The sequence below is a fragment of the Sarcophilus harrisii genome, chromosome 3, assembly GCF_902635505.1.
Source record: "Sarcophilus harrisii chromosome 3, mSarHar1.11, whole genome shotgun sequence".
Lineage (NCBI taxonomy): Eukaryota > Metazoa > Chordata > Mammalia > Dasyuromorphia > Dasyuridae > Sarcophilus > Sarcophilus harrisii.
The window spans coordinates 402611502-402631382 of record NC_045428.1 but is presented as its reverse complement, the minus strand read 5'-3'; the positions used below and the strand labels follow the sequence as shown (position 1 = coordinate 402631382).

Here is a 19881-nt window from a genome sequence, read left to right as displayed (position 1 = left end):
ATGAGAACAGAGATCACATCTTAACTCATCTTTTATCTCCCACAAACATAATGTATAGCATACTGTTTATACATATTAAGTGCTTAATAAATGGTGATTCAATAAATTAATAATTTATATGTGGTTCTTCCGAAAAGATTTTTTGTATGGCTCTGTAAATCTACATTTATTCCAACCATTTTCATCACAATTCTACATAATTGGAAATAAATTATGGATTAAAAAATGAAGTACTAAAACTATACTAAATCAATTTGATTTTGCTGGAGAATAGTGATGATTTTTTTTCCTTAGTAGCATCAAAGTCCCTAGCAGTTTGAGTCCTGTTCATATATAGCAAAACCTATAGCATGTTTTTTATCTACTGTAAAGTACTTTATCCTATTTACTCCATGGAGCTCCTCCCTCAATGAAGGGAGAAGAGATGAATTTGAAAGACCTTCCCTGAGATCCTGCTTCTCATATCTCATTGTTATGTGACTGTGAGCAAGTGATTTTAACTTCTCTTTACTTTCTGTAAGAAAAAAATATCTATGACAATTATGAGGAACAAATTGGATAATGAATATAAAATGCTTTTCAGACCTTAAAGTGCTTTCTTAAGACAGCTATTATTATTTTATTTGAAAGAGTTAAATCATAATAAGGCATTCAATAAATTGTTCTTTGTTGATTAGGCACACTCCTAAATGATATGTATAAATAATTAATAGCTAAGAGAAAAGGTAATATATCTTACTTATATTAAACTCTAAAATCTATTAATTAATTTTTCTTTTAGTTCCTAAGAGCAGTAATGAGCCGAAACTATACTGTGGCAAAAAAATTATGTCAATTGAGTAAGTACAATTTTCTTATGTTTTTCTTTCTTTATTCCCTTCTTTTTTCTTTCCTTTCTTTTTAAAAAAAATTATTCCCCCTCCTTTGTCTTTTCTTTCTTTCTCTTTTCTCTCCTTGTTACTTTCTCACCTTTTTCTTGAACCTTTTGGTCTCAACCTTGCCCAGGCTGAAATGTAGCAGCTAGCATTCAGCCAATAAGTAGAAAAGCAGAGGAAAAGTAGAGAGATACCTTGGGGGGGGGGGGGGGTGGCCTTAGTGGGGGTAGACATGATGCCAAACTCACACAAAGTGCTGTCAGGAGGAAAATAAAGACATGGCTGACCTGGGCTCCTTTTTTGAATGGAGGTTCTGGGAAAGAAGAACTATGCTTCCAGTCCCAGGGAGGAAGAAGGGTAAAGGCTTTCATCCTGTTGCCACAAGGCATGAAAATTTGCACATATTACATTTCCAAGTTGAGTTGGTTTACTTCTGCATAGTCCCCTCACCATATTGAGGATGGACACTATTATGGACACTCAATAACTTTTGGCCTACTACACTTCAGAACTCTTGAGCTTAAAAGATCAAAATCGGCCTCAGCCTCCTAGTACCAGTAATTAATAGTCATACTTGGTTCTTTTTTATATTTCTAAATAAATAACTGTCAGATATAATTTTATAACAACAAATATAATTATCCAGATTTCCCATAAATTCATATAAAAATAAATATAAAATTAATGAACACATACAATAGCTAAATAGAAGGTTGTTTTGGGAGAGGGCACCAGCAATTGGGAGGACCAAAAAAAAAGGCTTCATGATAGTGCCTGCACAGCATCTTAAAGAAAGGGAGTAGATTCCAGGCATAAATGAATGCAAAAGTGTTGGAAAAAGAAATGAAATTTCATGAGAGGAGAAAATAAAACAAAGGCCACTTTGAATGGATTGCAGAATTCAGGAGAGGGAATAATATTCAAAAAGGCAATGTACTTTGGGGCTAGTTTCTATAAGACTTCAAAAGCTAAACATGGGACTTTATTTTAGAGACAACAGGAAGCCACTGGAGTTGATTGATTAGGGAAGTCACATGATCACATCTTCACTTACGGAATATTACTTTGGCAGTGCATATAAAATAAATTGGAAATGGTGAGAAAAGTGAAGATCCTAAAATAAAGTGAAGGCAGAAAAGGGATTAGATGCCCAGGATTGAGTGAAGTAGAAAGTCAGATTTATCAATGTCATGAAGATATGGAGTAAAGAACAGTGAAGGATTCAAGGATTATATGAGATGACAAACTTGAGACACTGAAAGGACAAAGAGAAGTTTGGATGAAGAGTTTAGGACAGAGGTCCTCAAACTTTTTAAATAGGGGGCTAGTTCACTGTCCCTCAGACTGTTGGAGAGCCGGACTATAGTAAAAACAAAAACTTTGTTTTGTGGGCCTTTAAATAAAGAAACTTCATAGCCCTGGGTGAGGGGGATAAACATCCTCAGCTGCTGCATCTGGCCCGTGGGCCATAGTTTGAGAACCCCTGTAAGAGGAAAAGAAACTCAGTTCTACTTTAAACTCATTTACTTTAACCCACTTTTAAGTTTCCAATAGGCAATTTATAATCCTGGACAAAATTTAGGGGATACTGGGCAGCAGGATATGTACTTCTGGGAGTCATCAGTACACAGATATTAGGAATGTCTGTAGCATTGAATGATCAAGTGATTTGCTTAAAATCATAACCAGAATAGCAGTGGCATTGACTTGAATCAAGGTTCTCTGAACTCTGAGGCCATTTCTCTATCTACTACCCCACAATACCTCTTTTAATAATATACCAAGTCCTATTAATGTTATCTTTGCAAGATTACTTACATCCATCTATCCTATCCTCTTCCTGATATATCCAAGTACAGGTCTTCATCCACCTGAATATTACAGCAATCTTTAAAAGCCTCCATTTTATTTGTTCTGCCAACTGTTCTTCATACTCCAATCTTCCTTATTCATAAATCTAATAATACTAGTAATACCTCTGTTGAAGACCTTAGAGTTCAGTTCAAACTGACTCCTTTGGCTAACATTTAAGGGCCATCGTGATCCTGTGCTGCCCTTTTTTCCATCTTTAATACTCTACATGGGCTTTGCACGCTAGCCAAACTTATTTGTATTAGTGTTTTTTAAATGATTGGAAGTCAAAAGTTTCAGGTACCATTTGTAGCTCTTTTGTTTATTTACTGTAAGACTTTGCACAAATCATTCTTGCTATTTCTTGGTATCTTCATTTGTAAAACAGAGATTATAGGCTCAGTTTTATCAGGGAGACAGAGGAAGGGGGAGGGAGGGAGGATGGAAGTAAAGAGAGAGACAGAGATAGAGACAGACAAATACAGAAAGAGAGAGAGAGGGACAGACATTGCCTGATTTTGACTTCTCCTTATCACAGACAACTAAAGTCTCTAAGTGGGAGAATTTGGGCCTTTCAACATTTACTTCATTACTCCTTTGATGGACCCAAGATCTCATTGCTACTATTATTCTTCCCTTTTCCAAAGCACATCAAAACTTATCTAGTCCTATCTCATCCTAAGTGCTTTTTGTCCATATCTTTCCATAAAACTTCCTAAAGCATCTGCCTGTTACCCTGGAAGTCCTCTTCTGAGTCTTTTTAATATTTCATGTATATAATGCAATATTAGGGATGTCTTCTATATTCCTTCTGGTTCAATTAACAAATATTTATTAAATGCTTACTATTTTTAAGGAACTGTGATGGCCACATACAAATACAGAAAAACAAATTAATCCCTGCCCTCAAAGAGATTATGTTCTACTGGAAGTAATCAATATAGATTCATAATAGAAAATATATACAAATTAATCTAGGTAAATAAGTCAGAAAAGGCCTCATGTGGGGGTAGCACTGGAGCTGAGCTTCAAAGGATTGAGGAATTCCAGAAGGCAGAAGTGAAGAGGTAGGTATGTTGTGGTCAAAGGCAACGGAGGAGGGAAATGAAATAGCATTTATGGGCAAATATATTGAGGACAGTTTCACTGGCACATAAAGTACATGAGAGTAACTAATAGAAATCAAACTGGAAAAGTATAGTGGAGATAAATTATAAAAGCTTCAAATACCAAACAAAAGACTTCTTGACCAAGAATCTGTGATTTCATTGGCATAAGGAACTTCCTGGCTGACTAAACTCCAATGTGAGGCCATGATGTGAAGAAAACTTGTATTCTTAGGGCTCAAGAGCCCTGAGAAATTAAGTGCTTTTCCTAGGATCACACAGCCAGAATATGTCCAAGGCAGGCCTTGAATCCAGTTTACAATCACCTGGACTGGATCTAGTCCTACTCTAATATTCTTCTATAGCACTCTATCTCCTGATTCCTTCCTTCCTCTGCTTATACCCCTACTTAACTTGACTTCATGAGCTGTTGTCCTCCATCTCTCCCTTCTCTTTTAAGCTCATTGAGAAAACTGACTGCACTAAATATATTGTACTTCTTTTCCTCTTACTTCTAAATTCTCAGCAATCTCATTTCTGATCTCCTGTCATCTAGTTTATCACAAACTGTCTCCAAAAGCCCTCTCCAGTGATCTATTTTTTATTTAGCCTCTTATAGATGATGCATATTTGAAATTACAAAATTACAAAAAATCATGCAGTTGGTATTTATAAAAATAAAGTGAAGGTCTATGTCTCACAAGATTGATGCTAATTTTCTTCCTGTCTCTGTCTGTCCCTTTTGCATCATTAAGATGAATGGAACTTGTTATTCCTCATGATGTAATATAAAATTGTGTTCTATTGCCAAAAATAGTTTTGTTTCCAAATGCTATTAAGTTCCTAATGTGACTTTTTCCAAATGTAAAGACTGAAAATAGCCTTTAACAAACATATCCATTTGGTGAGAATTTAATTTTTAATCTTTTTTCAAAAGTTTTTTCTCTCAAATTAAAAACAGCATAATAGAATATTGAAAGTCTTAGAGTCTTTGGTTTGGTGCATCTATCTGCTCTTCCATGGAACTTTTGTGCATAGCCCACTGGGGGGCTTTCTACTAGGGAGAAAGGGCAATGAGATATTTTATGAGAGTTGAATCACCCCTTCCCCCAACACATGGACCAGGCCCATTTGGAACGCACAACATTTAATGAAAAAATGATTCATTTTTATATGGGTGCACAAGAAAACTTCACCAGCAACAATCATCTGTTGTCCCCTGAGGCTGTTCAAGAGGTCCTTCTTAGCCATAGGGGTTAGCTACTTGGACATCACACTGAAGGAGTCTTTAGAGGATGGAGCTTGTATATGAGCTGGGGGCAGTTGATTATTAAAGGTTTCCTTCTCTTGGACCTACTTTTAGCTTTTTTGATTTATACCAGAAAGAGAGCCAGAAATACCTTGGCACCCAGGAAGGCAAACACCAGAATCATCTGTTCTACATCCTGATTATTCCTCCTGGAATGGGAGCCAGTTGGTTTGAAAACTGGGTAAAGCCACTTTGTTCAGGTCAACTGATAGTAACTTTTGATGTTTCCAGAGATCATTGGGGGCAATTTCATTTAGAGGCTGTGGTCTGGCGCACAAGATAGACAAGGGCATCTGGAAAGAACTTAAGTTTTGAAATCTCCCAAATGAGCCTCAAATAGTTTTGTACCAGTGATCTCTTAATTGCCAAATCGAATGGCCTTTGCCCAGTCCTTATCCTCCTTTGACCTTTCTTCAGCTTTGGCTATTGTCCTTCATTACTTCCTCCTGAATACTCTTCTAAATATTTTTTTGTGATATTGATGGAACCTCCCAATTGTTCTCCTACCTGCCTTAATTTCTTATTCCCAGTCTTCTTTTACTGATTTTCATCCAGGCCTAACCACAAGTGACCTCCACAATCTACTCTGAACTCTATTCTCTTTTTTTCCTCTATACTATTTCACTTACTTATTTCATTAGCTCCTAGGGGGTTCAATCATCATCTCTATGAATTGATTCCCAGGTCTATATATCCAGCCCCATTCTCTCTTCTAAGAGCCAATTCCATGTTACCAACTTTCTTTTGGTCATCTTAAATTAGATGTCCTGTGGACAGACAGACAAACTCTACATTCTCAAAAACAGAATTCACTCTCTTTTCTCCTAAAACCTTCCTCTCTTCCCAACTTTCTCTTATTGTTGAGGGTACAACCATGCTCCTAGTCACTCCCAAACTCAGTTATCTTCACCTTTCCCCTTAGATTTCCTCCATGTATCCATGTCATTTTTATCTTTACATCTTCTATATGTATTTCCCTCGCTCTACTCAACACATCCTCGTCCAAGCCAACTCATCTCTCATCTGATCTTGTGCAAGAGCCTTCTAACTGGCCTTTCTCAAGTGTCTCCCTATCTAATCCAGCCTCCTCAGTTGCCAACATGATTTTCAAAAAATGCAGTTCTCCCCATGCCATCCTTCTCCTTAGACTTCACTGATTCCCTTTTTCTTTCAGGATGAGGAGGAGGAAGAAAAGAATGTTGAGGAGGAGGAGGAGGAGACTAACAATACTAATAATAGCTAACCTTTATGTAGCACATACTATGTGTTAGGCACATTATATTACTCATATTATCCCATTTGATCCTTAACTCCACCAGGAGAGGTAGATGCTATTATTACCCCTTTCTTACAAATGAGGAAATGGGACATACAGAGTTTAAGTGACTTCTCCAGGACCACACAGCTAGTGAGTGTCTAAAAGTTATATTTGAAGTCAAGTCAACAAGCATAGTGGCCCACTTGCTTGTTACATGTGACAATCTCTCCAAACTCCTATTTTTGTTCTGACTGCCTCTTGTGTTTGTAATGGCCCTCTTCTTCTTAGTCTCCCTGTTCCTTCAACTTAATCCTGTCAACTTAACCCTGTTCAACTTAAATCCTGTCTTCTGCTGGAAATTTTTCCAACATCCCTGTTTCCTACATGTTAATGCCTTTTGTTTGAGATTACTTCCTATTTATATTATATATATAGACAGTTCTATATTATCTATCTATCTATCTATATATATATATACAGAGTATATATATATATATACAGAGAGAGAGCGCAAAGTAGAGCTATAGTGGACAAGAGTGCTGGACCTGAAGTCAAAAAACTCATTTTCCTGAGTTGAAGTCTAGTCTCAGGCACCTACCAGTTGTGTGTGATCCTGGGCAAGTCACTTAACCCTGTTTATCTCAGTTTCCTTATCTGTAAAATGAGTTGAGACGAAAATGTCCATTCTACTCCTGTATCTTTGCCAAGAAATCCCAAATGGGATTATTGAGAATTGGACATGACTGAACAATGATAAAAAAATCTCAATAGTATATTCCCTGGGTATAATGTAACTCCTTGAGAGCAAAGGGCCTTTTTGTATCCATAGTGTCTAGCACATAGTAAGTACTTAATAAATATATATTTATTGACTGCTGTCTTTGAAATGCCTGATGTTCTATCACTCCCCTGGAGGCCATGAAAATAAATAGTAAAAAGTAAGTTAAGGAGATTGTGAATGAGAGAAATAAAAAAATCCTGAGAAAAATAGACCAAAAAAAAAAAAAAAAAAAAAAGAAGAAGACTATTTGAAAGGGCTCAAATGGGAGTGAGGTGAGAAATATTTCTGAACTATATGATGTTAGGAAATCAGCTTGCAACCTAATAAAGGGGTTACAAGAACTTGAACAGACTTTGGAAAATAATGGAAGATAGAAGGGCCTGGCATGTTATGGTCCATAGGGTCATGAAGAATAATCAAACACAACTTAACTAAGCACAAAAATGGCTTCATTAATAATGTTGACAAAAAGGATCTATGAGAGGAAAATAGTATTGATGGATCCACCAAAAAAGAAATTCTGGAACTTTAATCAGGGATCTGTATGAAAATGTATGCTGATAGGATAGAGATAACAGAATGAATTAATCAAATGTGTGGAAAAGCAGCAAGTGGGAGTATAGGAAGCATGGACATATGAAGTACAGGATAATGACCAAAGCTGACTTTAGATTTTCTTAATTAAGAGGTGAAAAGAAAAGTTCCATTACCCCTATATTGAGAAAACTACTTTTGACATGACACACCTATACTTTCTGCTGCTAAAGAGGCAGAGTGCTGGCAAGACTTCTTGAGCTCAGAAGTTCCAAATTGCAGTATGCTAAAAGGGTGGGGTGCACTCCCTGAGCTTGGCATTAATATGGTGAGCCTCTAGGAATGGAAAGTCACCAGGTTGTCAAAGAAGACCTGAAGCATCCTAAATAGGAAATAGATTAATGCTCCAATGCCAGTTAAAATGGGACAATACCTATCAGTAGTCCTTGCCTGTACTCCCAACCTAAGCAAGATTTTTTAAAAAGTATTTTTAAAAACTTTCTTTTAAAACTGTATATTTTATGTATTTGTTACATATATTTTATGTATTTGTTAAATGTTTCCCAATTATACATAATATTTTAATATTTTCCCATTTACATATAAAAACAATTTTGCCATTTGTTTTTAAATAAATAGATGTATAATTTAATTTTGCATATATTTTATATCTAATATATACATACACATACATAACCTATTTCTGTCTAATGGTAGCCATCTCTAGGGTGGGAAGGGGAAAAAAGACATTTACCATGATAACTTTATTATATATTTAAAAGGAATAATAAAGTGCAGTTTCATATGCAATCTTTTTTATTATACTAGGTTATGGAATTGCTTATTTTATTCCATAAATAAAAATTTAAAAACAAAAATTCACCATTTAAAAAAAAAATTGAGTTCCAAATTCTTTCCCTCTCTTCCCTCTCCCTGAGATAAGTAATTTTATATAGGTTATCATGTTTAAAAAATTAAAACAATCATTAAATAAAAAATGTTTTTCTTCATTGTGTTTAAAGTTAGCAACAAGATGCTCAATTTCAGATAAATCAATGACCAAAAAAAAGTAAACAATCCTACCTCCCCCAGTCTCATCTACTAGTTAGCTTGTTCTGCAGCTGGATTATATCCTGTTTGGGGGAAAAGAAAAAGACTGTGTCCAAGAAATGTTTTGGATCTCAAATAATGAATGGAGCCTAACTGAGATTTTTGTGCTTGATCATATTTGTTACCTACTTCACCATAAAAATGTCATGAGAATTAATAAGGTAATAAAAGTAGAGTTATAAAAGTAAGGGGAGTTATTTGATTTGTTATTTATAATTATTATATTACTAGTTGTAGTTGTATGCAGTTTCATATTCATTGATTTGACAATTTAACTACATTTTTCTATGGGATGTCTATTTATTAAACACTTTGACCATTAATAATATAAATTCTCTTGTCAAATTTCAGTACTAATCTATGAACCAGAAAATCCTGAAGCCAAACAGTTTTCTTCACTGATTGAAGAAAAGTTGCTAATGGGTATTTTCAAAAATTTGAAACTACTTCTTTGTTTTATAACTAGTTATAGGGGGAGAAGGAGGGGAGAAAGAAGGAGGGAGGGGGAAAGGGAGAGGGAAAGAGAGGGGAGAGGGGAGAAAGAGAGAGACAGAGGGTGTGGGAGGGAGAGAGAGAGAGAGAGAGAGAGAGAGAGAGAGAGAGAGAGAGAGAGAGAGAGAAGAGAAGAAGAAGAAGAAGAAGAAGAAGAAGAAGAAGAAGAAGAAGAAGGAGGAGGAGGAGGAGGAGGAGGAGGAGGAGGAGGAGGAGGAGGAGGAGGAGGAGAGAAAGAGAGAGAAGGAGGGAAAGGGGAAGGAGAGTGAGGGGGAGGGAGAAAGGGAGGGAGAGAGGGGAGAAAGAAAGAAAAGGGGGGAGAGAGGGGAAAGGAGAGGAGAGGGAGGGAGAGAAGAGAGAGAGGAATCTCATGCTTAGATGGAGATAATCAAGAAAAGAGCAACAGCTACCTTGAATAGCCTGAAATCAGAGACATTAATTAGGTAAACCTTCAAAGACATGTTTCCTAGGGTTTTGTTAACTACACAATACAATCTAAAGTAATTCCCATGATTTCTAGACCCTAAGCAGAGCTCCCAAAGACATGAAACTGCCGCTGATCCCTTTCCTATTTCCTAGTACTAAAAGCACACACTTTCTCATAAGTCACAGGAAATGACTAAATTGTCTTCATCTTTACATTTTTATAAAAATACATTGTTGAAAAGAGCTATGGAAAAACCATGTTTATAAATTTCTCTTTAAAAAGATCCATGGTAAATTTAAAGTTTGCAATTCAAATAAGAATGTACTCCTTTATTGATATATAATATAGTAGGGAAAAGTTTTTGATACTAACCTTGTGTCTTAAAATAATAATTTTGTCAAATTATAATAGTACAGTTCCCAAAAGTGGCTTATATACATTGGGGAAATCCATTCCAAAATTTTCCACTGAATTTATTCAAGGTAAAAACAATAAAAAAAAAATTATATTTGATCCCAAACTAGTTATCTGAAAGTTAATTTATCCTCATAGTCTTCAAAAGAGCATATTACCTTGAAGGGATGAGCAAAACGTTTGCACAGGAAAGCAAAATTAATTCTATTTATTTCTGTGTCAGAAAAAGCCCATGCTGGGGAAGAAGAAGAGGAGGAAGAAAGTGAAGATAGTAGTGATGATAGTGAAGAAGACAGCAGTGATGATAAGGATCAAAGTGAAGAGAGTTCTGATGAATCTGAAGATACATAAAAAAAAAATTCCTATGATTTCGATGGCCTAATGGTTTTTTATTCATTTTTAGTAACAATCACATTCTTTTTTATTAGCATTTATTATCAAAACAGGATGATAAAAATAAAAGTGGTTCTGATGAATCTGAAAATATATTTTTTAAAAGTCTATTACTCCCTTGGTCTAGTTTTTATTCATATTTAGTAATATTCCCATTTTTTTAATCATTCACAATCAAAACATTTTAATCTTTTTTGTTTGTTTTGTATCATTAGCAGATATTTTCCTGATAATATCTTAGTTAAGTGACCCAATTACAATTGGAGTGTAGAGTGAAAAAAAGATCTAGATTTAAATATTGCCTTCAACACAATGATGGTTGTGTGTCATTAAGCAAATCACTACCTCTCACTGCCTTCATATAACTATGTTAAGATCATAAGTATATTCCAGAAGAATTGATCTGTATTGGTGGAAGGAATTTTGTTCTTAGGGAACTTTCTATGTTGAAGAAATTAAAGGTTCTGCCCAAGATTCGTGTAATACTGGAATTACTAGCACAGGCTTTTAGGAAGGGGCTAATAACCATTTTCATTTCTGTTAGTGATGATAGATACCATGTAGGGAATTAATGTAGTGACTACCATCTGATGTATGTTAAGACAAACCAAAAAAACTTATAAAACTAAACTTTATACTAATTTCTTTCATGATTAAATATAAAAGGGGGAGGAAAAATAATGCGAGGAACTGCAATTTTTCAAATAGAACACATCAGAGAGCAAGAACACCCCCAATAATGAGACTATGAAGTCATAAATCATATCACTTCTCACCTATAAGGTATGGGCTATTTTTTGCTTTACTATAATGAGCAATGATTACTGCCCCTGACCACTCAGCTTATACCTCCTTCTCTCGAGTTATTGTGCAAGGAGGTACCTAGATGGGGGCACCTAAATGCTATTGAGTAAGAAATACAACCAGGAGGGCACGAAGCAATGGCACACCCGGGCCTGCTCCTCAAAATGGAAACTCTGGAGAGAACCCACCAAGGGAATAAAAGGGTCAGCATGGTAAAGTGGTGTTCAGGGTTAAAAAAAAAAAAAAATATATATATATATATATATATATATATATATATATATATATATATATATTTCAGGAATTTTCAGGATAAAAAAAATTCATTCACAATCACATCTCAGAGGTATTTCTCTCCTAGAATTTCACCACTTCCAAATCTTTAAAAACCATCTCTCCATGATTCTACCTTTCTCATTTCACTCTTTTAACATTCACACTATATCCACTCTGCCCTCATCATGACCTCCAGTCTCTTTATCCCTTTTTATTCAGTATTTAACTGAAAATTCAGTCTTGACCTCACTTTCCACTTTAATGATTCTTATTAGCTACCCTAAGATTCTCAGACTTTTCCACTATTTTCAAAACTTTAGGTAACATCTCCAGTCCTTTTCAAGATCCTAGACCTCTGTATCACTGGACAATATCATAAAATTAAGCTGGTTTGCCTGCTATATGTCTGTAGCATGATTTCAACTGAGCCCCCATTGCTGTTCAAGTCTATTATTCTTACTGTTACTGTAAATGTGGCAAACATTTTTCTTGACATAGACCTCACATTATGCCTTGCTCTGATTTTATATTCGGCTAATGACTTTTAACTGCCTACTTCACTAGGAAGATTGAAGCCATCTAACTGAAATTCATTTAACTTTGAATCTTCACTCTTCAAGACTCAGCATCATCACTCCCTTTCCTATCTGTATGAAAAATTTTCCAGCCTTGAAGTTTGGATTTAACATGCTTGTGTCTCCAATATTAAAGATGTGAATAGTATTAGCCAAATCAGAGAATAGTTTATTTACATTTTAATAACCACATTCAGAAGTCACTTTACAACGTGTGGAAAGTATGAGTGTAGCACAATTCTATTTTTTATATTTGGAGAAGGTAAAAAGAATCTGAACATTTCAACTGTTATGGAATATTATTGCTCTGTAAGAAATGACCAGCAGGATGAATACAGAGAGGCTTTGGGGAGACTTACATGAACTGATGCTGAGTGAAATGAGCAGAATGAGGAGATCATTATACACTTCAACAAAGATACTGCATGAAGATGTAATCTGATGGAAGTGGATTTCTTTGACAAAGAGAAGATCTAATTCAGTTCCAATTGATCAATGATGGACAGAATCAGCAAAACCAGAGAAGGAACACTGGGAAATAAATGTGGACTACTTGCATTTTTGTTTTTTTCCCAGGTTATTTTTACCTTCTGAATCCAATTTTTCTTGGGCAACAAGAGAACTGTACAGATCTGCACACATACATTGTATCTAGGATATACTTTAACATGTTTAACATGTATGAGACTGCCTGCCATCTAGGGAAGAGGGTGGAGGGAGGGAAGGGAAAAGTTAGAACAGACGTGTGTACAAGAGACAATGTTGTAAAAATTATCCATGCATATATTCTGTCAATAAAAAGCTATAATTAAAAAAATAAAAAGAAAAGAAAATTTCAACTCTGATTTAGATAGAAAAGATCCATCCTTCTTCTATGACACTTAGGTTCCAAGACCATTGAAAGGCTTTTGTTTTGCAGAAATGTAGAAAAGAATTTTGTGATACTTTTAATGAATCCCAACAAGTCTCTCTCCTGACACACTCTGCCTGGCCTCTCCTTTGGGAGGTCCATCTTCCAATCTTCTAAAGTTCTGTCTTTGGCCCTCCTCTTTGCTCTCCATACTCTGCCGTTAGGATCTCAAATATTCCCCTGCCTTCAGTGACCACCTCCAGACAATAGTTCTCATATTTATATCCAGCCTAATTTGCCCTTTCAGAACCATAGCTAGGGAAAAGCTTTTAAGATTTTGTCCTTGAACACAGAAAATTAGAGGGTGCTGATAGCATTTCAGCAGGATAGGAACAACTGAGCTTTGCACTTCATTAACTATTGTTAACCAATTATTATTGGTTCAAATAGAAAGTCATCAGGTGGCATACATCCAAAGTGGCTTTTCTCCCATTGTGTTAACCTTCATTTCCCCACCCTCCATTAAGCAGCATTTGGCATATTTTATGCTACTTCGGCCCAGCACAAAAATTGCTAGTAAGTCTACCTCTGTCCTCTAAATTCCAGTCTTGTATTATCATTTGTTTGTTGAATAGTTCCATCTGAGTATTCCTCCAGAACCTCAAGCTCAACATGTCAAAAATGTAAGCCTTCTCTCAAATAGTATTCTCCTCTCAAATTCCATCTCTATTTACTACCCTTTCAATCACTAAGCTTGCAAACCTACCATCTTTGATTTTTTTCCACTCATTCCAAAAATCTATTAAGTTGCCAAATTGTATCAGTTGTACCTTTGCACTATCTCTGCATTCATATTGTCATTTCTCTTATTCAAGGTCCTTCTCACTTCTCACCTGAACTATTGTAATACCCTCCTCACAGATTCCTCAGCTTCATGTCTCACTCACAGGATTCTGAAATTATAGATCTGTTGTTAAGCTAGAAGGGACCTTAGAGTTCATGTATTCCAAGCACCTCATTTTACAGATGAGGAAACGGGCCCTGAGAAGTCAAATGATTTGTCTCAAGCCATACAGCAAGTAATCTGCAGAGTCAGGATTCAACTTCAATTTTGATAATTCTAGTCTCTGTGCTCCAGATTCAGCATCCTTTCAAAATCAGCTACATCATACTGCCTCCCAACTAATACATCCTTAATACAGCTGCCAAAAAAATATTCCTAATGGATGGGGGTGGGGGGAGAGTGTTAAGTGTATATACAGATATATATGTGTGAAAACTGTCAATGGCTCCCTAGTAGATAGAGAATAAAATTCAAATTCTTTATTCTAGTATTTATGGGCTTGTGCAATCTGGCTCTAACCTATCTTTCCAGACATTTCACATGACTTCCCTTTCTTTAATTCTATACTACAGTCAAACTAGTTTACTTATTGACCATATACTGCCTCAGTCTGATATTTCTCACCTCCATGTATTTGTCTAGACTGAGATAAATGCCTAGGACTTAGTCCTTTCACATTCTCTATAGCTGAAATCTTTTTTATTATTATTATTATAGCTTTTTATTTACAAGATATATGCATGGGTAATTTTCCAGCACTGACTTTTGCAAAACCTTCTGTTCCAACTTTTCCCCTCCTTCCCCCCATCCCAGATGGCAGGTAAAACAATGTATGTTAAAGTATATGTTAAATACAATATATATATATATATATATATATACACACACACACACATATATATATATATATATATATATATATATATATATATATATATACGTATCCATACAGTTATTTTGCTGCACAAGAAGAATTGGACTTTGAAATAATGTAAAATTAACCTGAAAAGGAAATCAGAAATACAAGTGGACAAAAACAGAGATATTGGAAATGCTATGTAGTGGTTCACACTCATTTCCCAGAGTTCTTAAGCTGGGTGTAGCTGGTTCATTATTGAACAAATGGAACTGATTTGGTTCATCTCATTGTTGGAGAGGCTGAAATCTTTCAAGTCCCAGTTTAGGTATCATCTTCTTCCAGAAGATTTTCCTAATCCTAATAACTGCCTGATGGGCTCTCCTTCAATTCTTTAGATCTCTTCATTTATTTCTTTTGCCCTTGTCACATTATACCTTGTAATATACTTAGCTGTGTCTATGTCATTGCTCTTATTGAATATCTTAGTATCCCCAAAACTGGGCACCACATTGCTTTTTGTTTTTTGTTTCTTTGGTGAGGCAATTAGTATTAAGTGACTTTTCCAGGGCTAATAAACCAAGTCTCTGAGGTGGTATTTGAACTCGGGTCCCCCTGATTCCAGGGCCAAAACTCAATCTACTATGCTACATAGTTGCCCCAATCACAGTACTTTTTACACAGTAGAAACATGTCAAGTGTTTATTGACTTGAAATGTTGAAATCCTCATAGATATGGCTTAGACTTGAAGCTTCAGAAGGAGTCAAGATATTGAAGCTCTTTTTCTACTACTTGAAGATTAATATTTCCAGGAGGAACCTTGGAGGATTATCAAAGTTGTGTCTAAACAGAAGAATAAGCTCATTCTTTCACTTAACCCATAGTTCAAATCCACCAGTCTTTTATGACATCCATTCAAAAAGATACCTAAAATTGGAAACTCTAGAAATGAGATACCTAAATCTAGAAAGGATATGAGAGGAGGTCTTCAATCTGAACTTGAAATCCTATTTAAATTTAGCAAGATCCAAGGCCTGTGGTGGAAATAAAGAAATGTCAATAAGCACAACATTTCATCAGAGACTTTAATTTGATATGCTTCCCTGGTGACCATTTTTTTAAAATCCCTAGGGAAAGATTTGAAAATTTGTTTTGGACCTAAGTCAAGTAGACATGGGTAACCTAAAAATGTCTTTAATTTTCCTAGACAAGACAAAATGTTTGATCCAGATTTTGCTAATTCTCTAGTTTCTATTTGTAAGAGTGTAGAGACATAAAGACGTCATTGACTTATATCATTCCAAAAAACCCCTTTCCCCACTGACATTGTTTTGGAAATGTCATTGGTCACCTGACCCTTTCGTCTGAGAACAGGAATCTGTAGGTCTCTCAGCTCACTGCATTCAGTCCTTCCATTCCTTCAAAAGAAAGACCTCCCTTTGGAAAATATCAGCAACAAAAAAGAAAATTAGGAAGATTTTCGTTCTTCTTTGTTAGACATACTGTTAAATTTTTTGTTGTTTCATCTCAGAAATTGGAAACTACCGCCATCTGGTGGCATTTAAAATTTTTTTTCCGCGGTGGAGATAACTAGGGCTTGGTGGTCTGTTGAGATTTGCATACGGCGATATCCACTAACATAAATCACTCTGTCGTATTGATTAATTTCTTTTGGAATGTTTTCATCTTCTGGATATTAAGAGGAAAGTAGCTACTTCGAAATACTGGGAGGAATTCGATTCTCTTCTTTAGAATGAAATGATTGTAATTTATAGAGTAGATTCCCCATCTTCCTGCCAGAAACCCCACAGAGTTTGCCAAGCCTGGCTAGATGCTTTTAGCGTTCTAATGACTGCTTTCTATGTGGTTTAAATTCTGCCGTAGAACGGCAAAGAAAGTCCTATTTGATTTTTTATGGTTACGATAAACATCTAACTTCGACGACCGTAGATGAAAGCCCATATAAGAAATGCCGAGTTCAACACAGGTAACATTTCTGCACCCCTTGTCTCGGGAGATAGACGTTTAAGTGGTGAGCACTGCCATTTTTTTTATTTTTTTTATTTTTGGCCATAAATTAGAGACTTAAAATAGAGCTTAAAGCATTTACTGAACTGAAGCAGCCTTGCAGTTTAAAATTATCATTCCTTGAGGCTAAAAATACTAAATGTGCTGGGAAAACAAGATTGACGTTTCTTATCTACTCACCTTGATTCGGACCACATTTTATGCTCCAAATCTCCACAGCTGTCCGTTTTAAGGCTCCCCTTTGCTTTTCACGTCTCAAGTCCTTCCTCTCTCTCTCCTCCCCACCCCCATCTCTGATCCACTAGGAGGACCTGGACCCAGAATCCGGGTGGGAATCTTTAAACCTCCCGGGAAAGAGGAAGCGTAGGCGAAGGGACAGGATCCAAAGCCCCAGATACCTCTGACCCGAAAAAAGGTTTTACTTCCAAAAGCGAGATCCAGCTGTGTAACTGTTCACTCCCGGACTCAAAAGCCATACAGGGGTTGGGGGGTTGGGGAAGACTATAGTCTGAGCCTCAGGGGAAAAGGAGGCGGTGCAAATCGCCCCCAGCCCCTTGTTCTGGCTTTGAGATGTTTGTTTATATTTCTTCAAAGCTTTAGATCCTGGATCAAATGAAAACAAATAGCTGTGGGAATGCCACTCCCTTCCGCCTGCAAATCCCTATGCTAGTTCAAGTCCTGGAGGCGATTTCTTTATTTCCACCTTTACTCTTCCTCTCCCTCCCACAGAAAGGAAACAAATACAAAAAAGAGTGGAAACGACAACAATAGAAAACTGCAGACCATAGATATTCCAAAAAGACAGTCACGAAAACCCTAAATCCAGTATGGAGGTGTGTTGGGGGGAACTAAACCCTGGGGGAAGGGGAGGGATATATAAAGTCCTGAGGGAATTGGGCTAGGGAATAGTGAGTACAATCCAGAAGACAAAAGAGCGGTTTGAGGTTGAAGGGAGGCTGAACGCTGTCCTTAGTCCTGAATCTTGTTCTGACCATCCCACCTCAGAGATTTAGGATGTGAAAACACTGAATGAAAAATCAAGTTCATCAATTCCTCTTAGTCACTGCAGAGATATCACTTGGGGTACACAGGGCATATTATGTCTTTGTGCATGTGTATGTAAAACAACAAAATGAAATAGGTAACGTGATTCAGTCCGACATTCATCTTGCACAACTATAGCGCAAGTTTTCAGAACAAAGGCTATTTACAGTTTCCTTTCAAGAAAATCTAAGTCCTGTTCCTACTGACCAGCAGATTTTTTTAAATAAAATAAAACACCCTCAAACCAAAAACCCTTTGAATTCACAGCTGGAAAGTTTCAATTTTTAACACAAATTGCGTAGTGAGACATATTCTCATTCAAGAATATGAGTATTTTCCCCTTTATCTGAAAGATTATAGTGCATATGTTTAAAATATGAGGTAAAAAGTGAGGATGTTTGGAAATTTCTAAATCCACCAGTCACCCAACAAGCACTTAGTAAGCGCTTACTGTGTGTCAGGCACAAATCAGATGCTGGACAAAATTATGAAGTAAACGAATCTCCTCTCCTGAATATGAGAGAATTTTAGGGTCTTTGGGGAAAGTTGAGGGCACAGCGAGCGAGCAATTTGGATTCTTTCACAGTGGCAACTGCAAATGAAATCAGCATTTATTTCCTTCTACTGGCTGGGCTCATTGTTCGATTGTGTCGCTAATGATGTAATATGGACAAAAGGTCTCCCTGATTGGAGAGAGCGACTGCTTTAGGGGTCAGATCAGATGAAGTGGAGTATAAAGGAGAAGAGCGGGCAAACCAGAGCTTTGCTCCCCGTATATAAATCGCACATTTCTACTAGCTGGTTGAAATACAGGCTGCCTTTGGTGCACTATTTTTGATGTGTCTAGTGCCTGGAGAATACAAGTTATCTGTCGGGATACCCTGGCTAAGAGAGCAATGTCAACTATTAATTGCTACTGACCTTCCGATTAAGATTCGTTTGTGGGTAAGGGTTTCTGGTACAGTTAGGAGGGGATAAAGGGCATCTCCTCTTATAAATTGGGTAGCATTTATTTTTAAAAAAAAAACACAACTTTACGACTACCCTCGTTTGCTTATCAGAAAATCTTTCCTCCTTTCCTACCCATGGAGTTTTTTGCTTCCCTTCAGGAATATTCGGTGGCGTATTGGAAATTTTCGAGTTTTCTACTGTCCCTGTGAATCTAGAGGGTTCATTTCAAGGAGAGGGAGTAATAAGGTTCTTTTCATGAGAGCTGTTGGAGCCCCGCTGCACAAATAAAGAAATCCAGATGCCAGCAAATGCAAACCCTTTGCTCATTGGGTCGCGACATAAAGATGTTGGAGAATAAAAGAGATTTTTTTCCCCAACCCAGTTGACCACACCTACTTGATCACATGAAATTTACTTCGTCTCCTCAGGTCAAAAACCAAAAGAAATGAACAGGCTACAGGGCATGAGGAGAAAAAAAGGAAGAAGGTGGTGAGGAAAGAAAACGTTTTTGTTTTTTGTTTGTTTGTTTGTTTAAGGGTGAAATCCAATGTAGCTGTCTGTGTACCACCCCTCGCCCCTCAGTAGCTCAGGTGTTTTCATTCCCACCTCCGCAATTGAAGGACAGCTCAGTCTTTGGGTGCCTGGCGCCCTCTGGTGGAATATCTTTCATGAAAGGTTTCTGTTTGTAAAAGGGGGCATATTTTCACCCCAGTATTGCTAAACATGAACTAATTATTGGGGTCATTCAACTATTCAAAATAAAGATTCTATAAGAAGGCGGGAAAACACAGGGGGAAAATGCAGCTCAGCTGGAAAGGAGACTGGTGTTCATTTTCAGTCAACTCTATCAATACCTAGACCTTAGGCCATTTCTTAGATTAAATGTTTCTGGAGACGCATTCATACTTGCAAAATAGGACCGAGTGTCTAATAACGCTGAACTATCATTCTCCACTCCACCAATACAGTATTTGAAAAGTATGAATGCAGCTAGATAGAAACTCAAGAGGGGGAATTATCCTCCACTATTTAAATTATGTATATAATCCTGTAGGTGGAAGTACCCACGCTGGGCTGAGGTGATCTTTTAGGGTTAGACTCA

General features: G+C 36.6%; 1 protein-coding gene across 1 annotated transcript in view; it reads left to right on the top strand.

The window, feature by feature from the left end:
- ERICH2 (glutamate rich 2) overlaps window positions 1-10574 on the top strand; it is an 84967-nt gene extending 74393 nt beyond the window's left edge. Inside the window, exons 9-11 of the mRNA XM_031960479.1 lie at window positions 782-839; window positions 9176-9247; window positions 10381-10574. Coding sequence (XP_031816339.1) covers window positions 782-839; window positions 9176-9247; window positions 10381-10508 — 258 coding nt within the window. The 3' untranslated portion in view covers window positions 10509-10574. The remainder of the gene's footprint in view (window positions 1-781; window positions 840-9175; window positions 9248-10380) is intronic.
- The last annotated feature ends 9307 nt before the right edge of the window (window positions 10575-19881 follow it).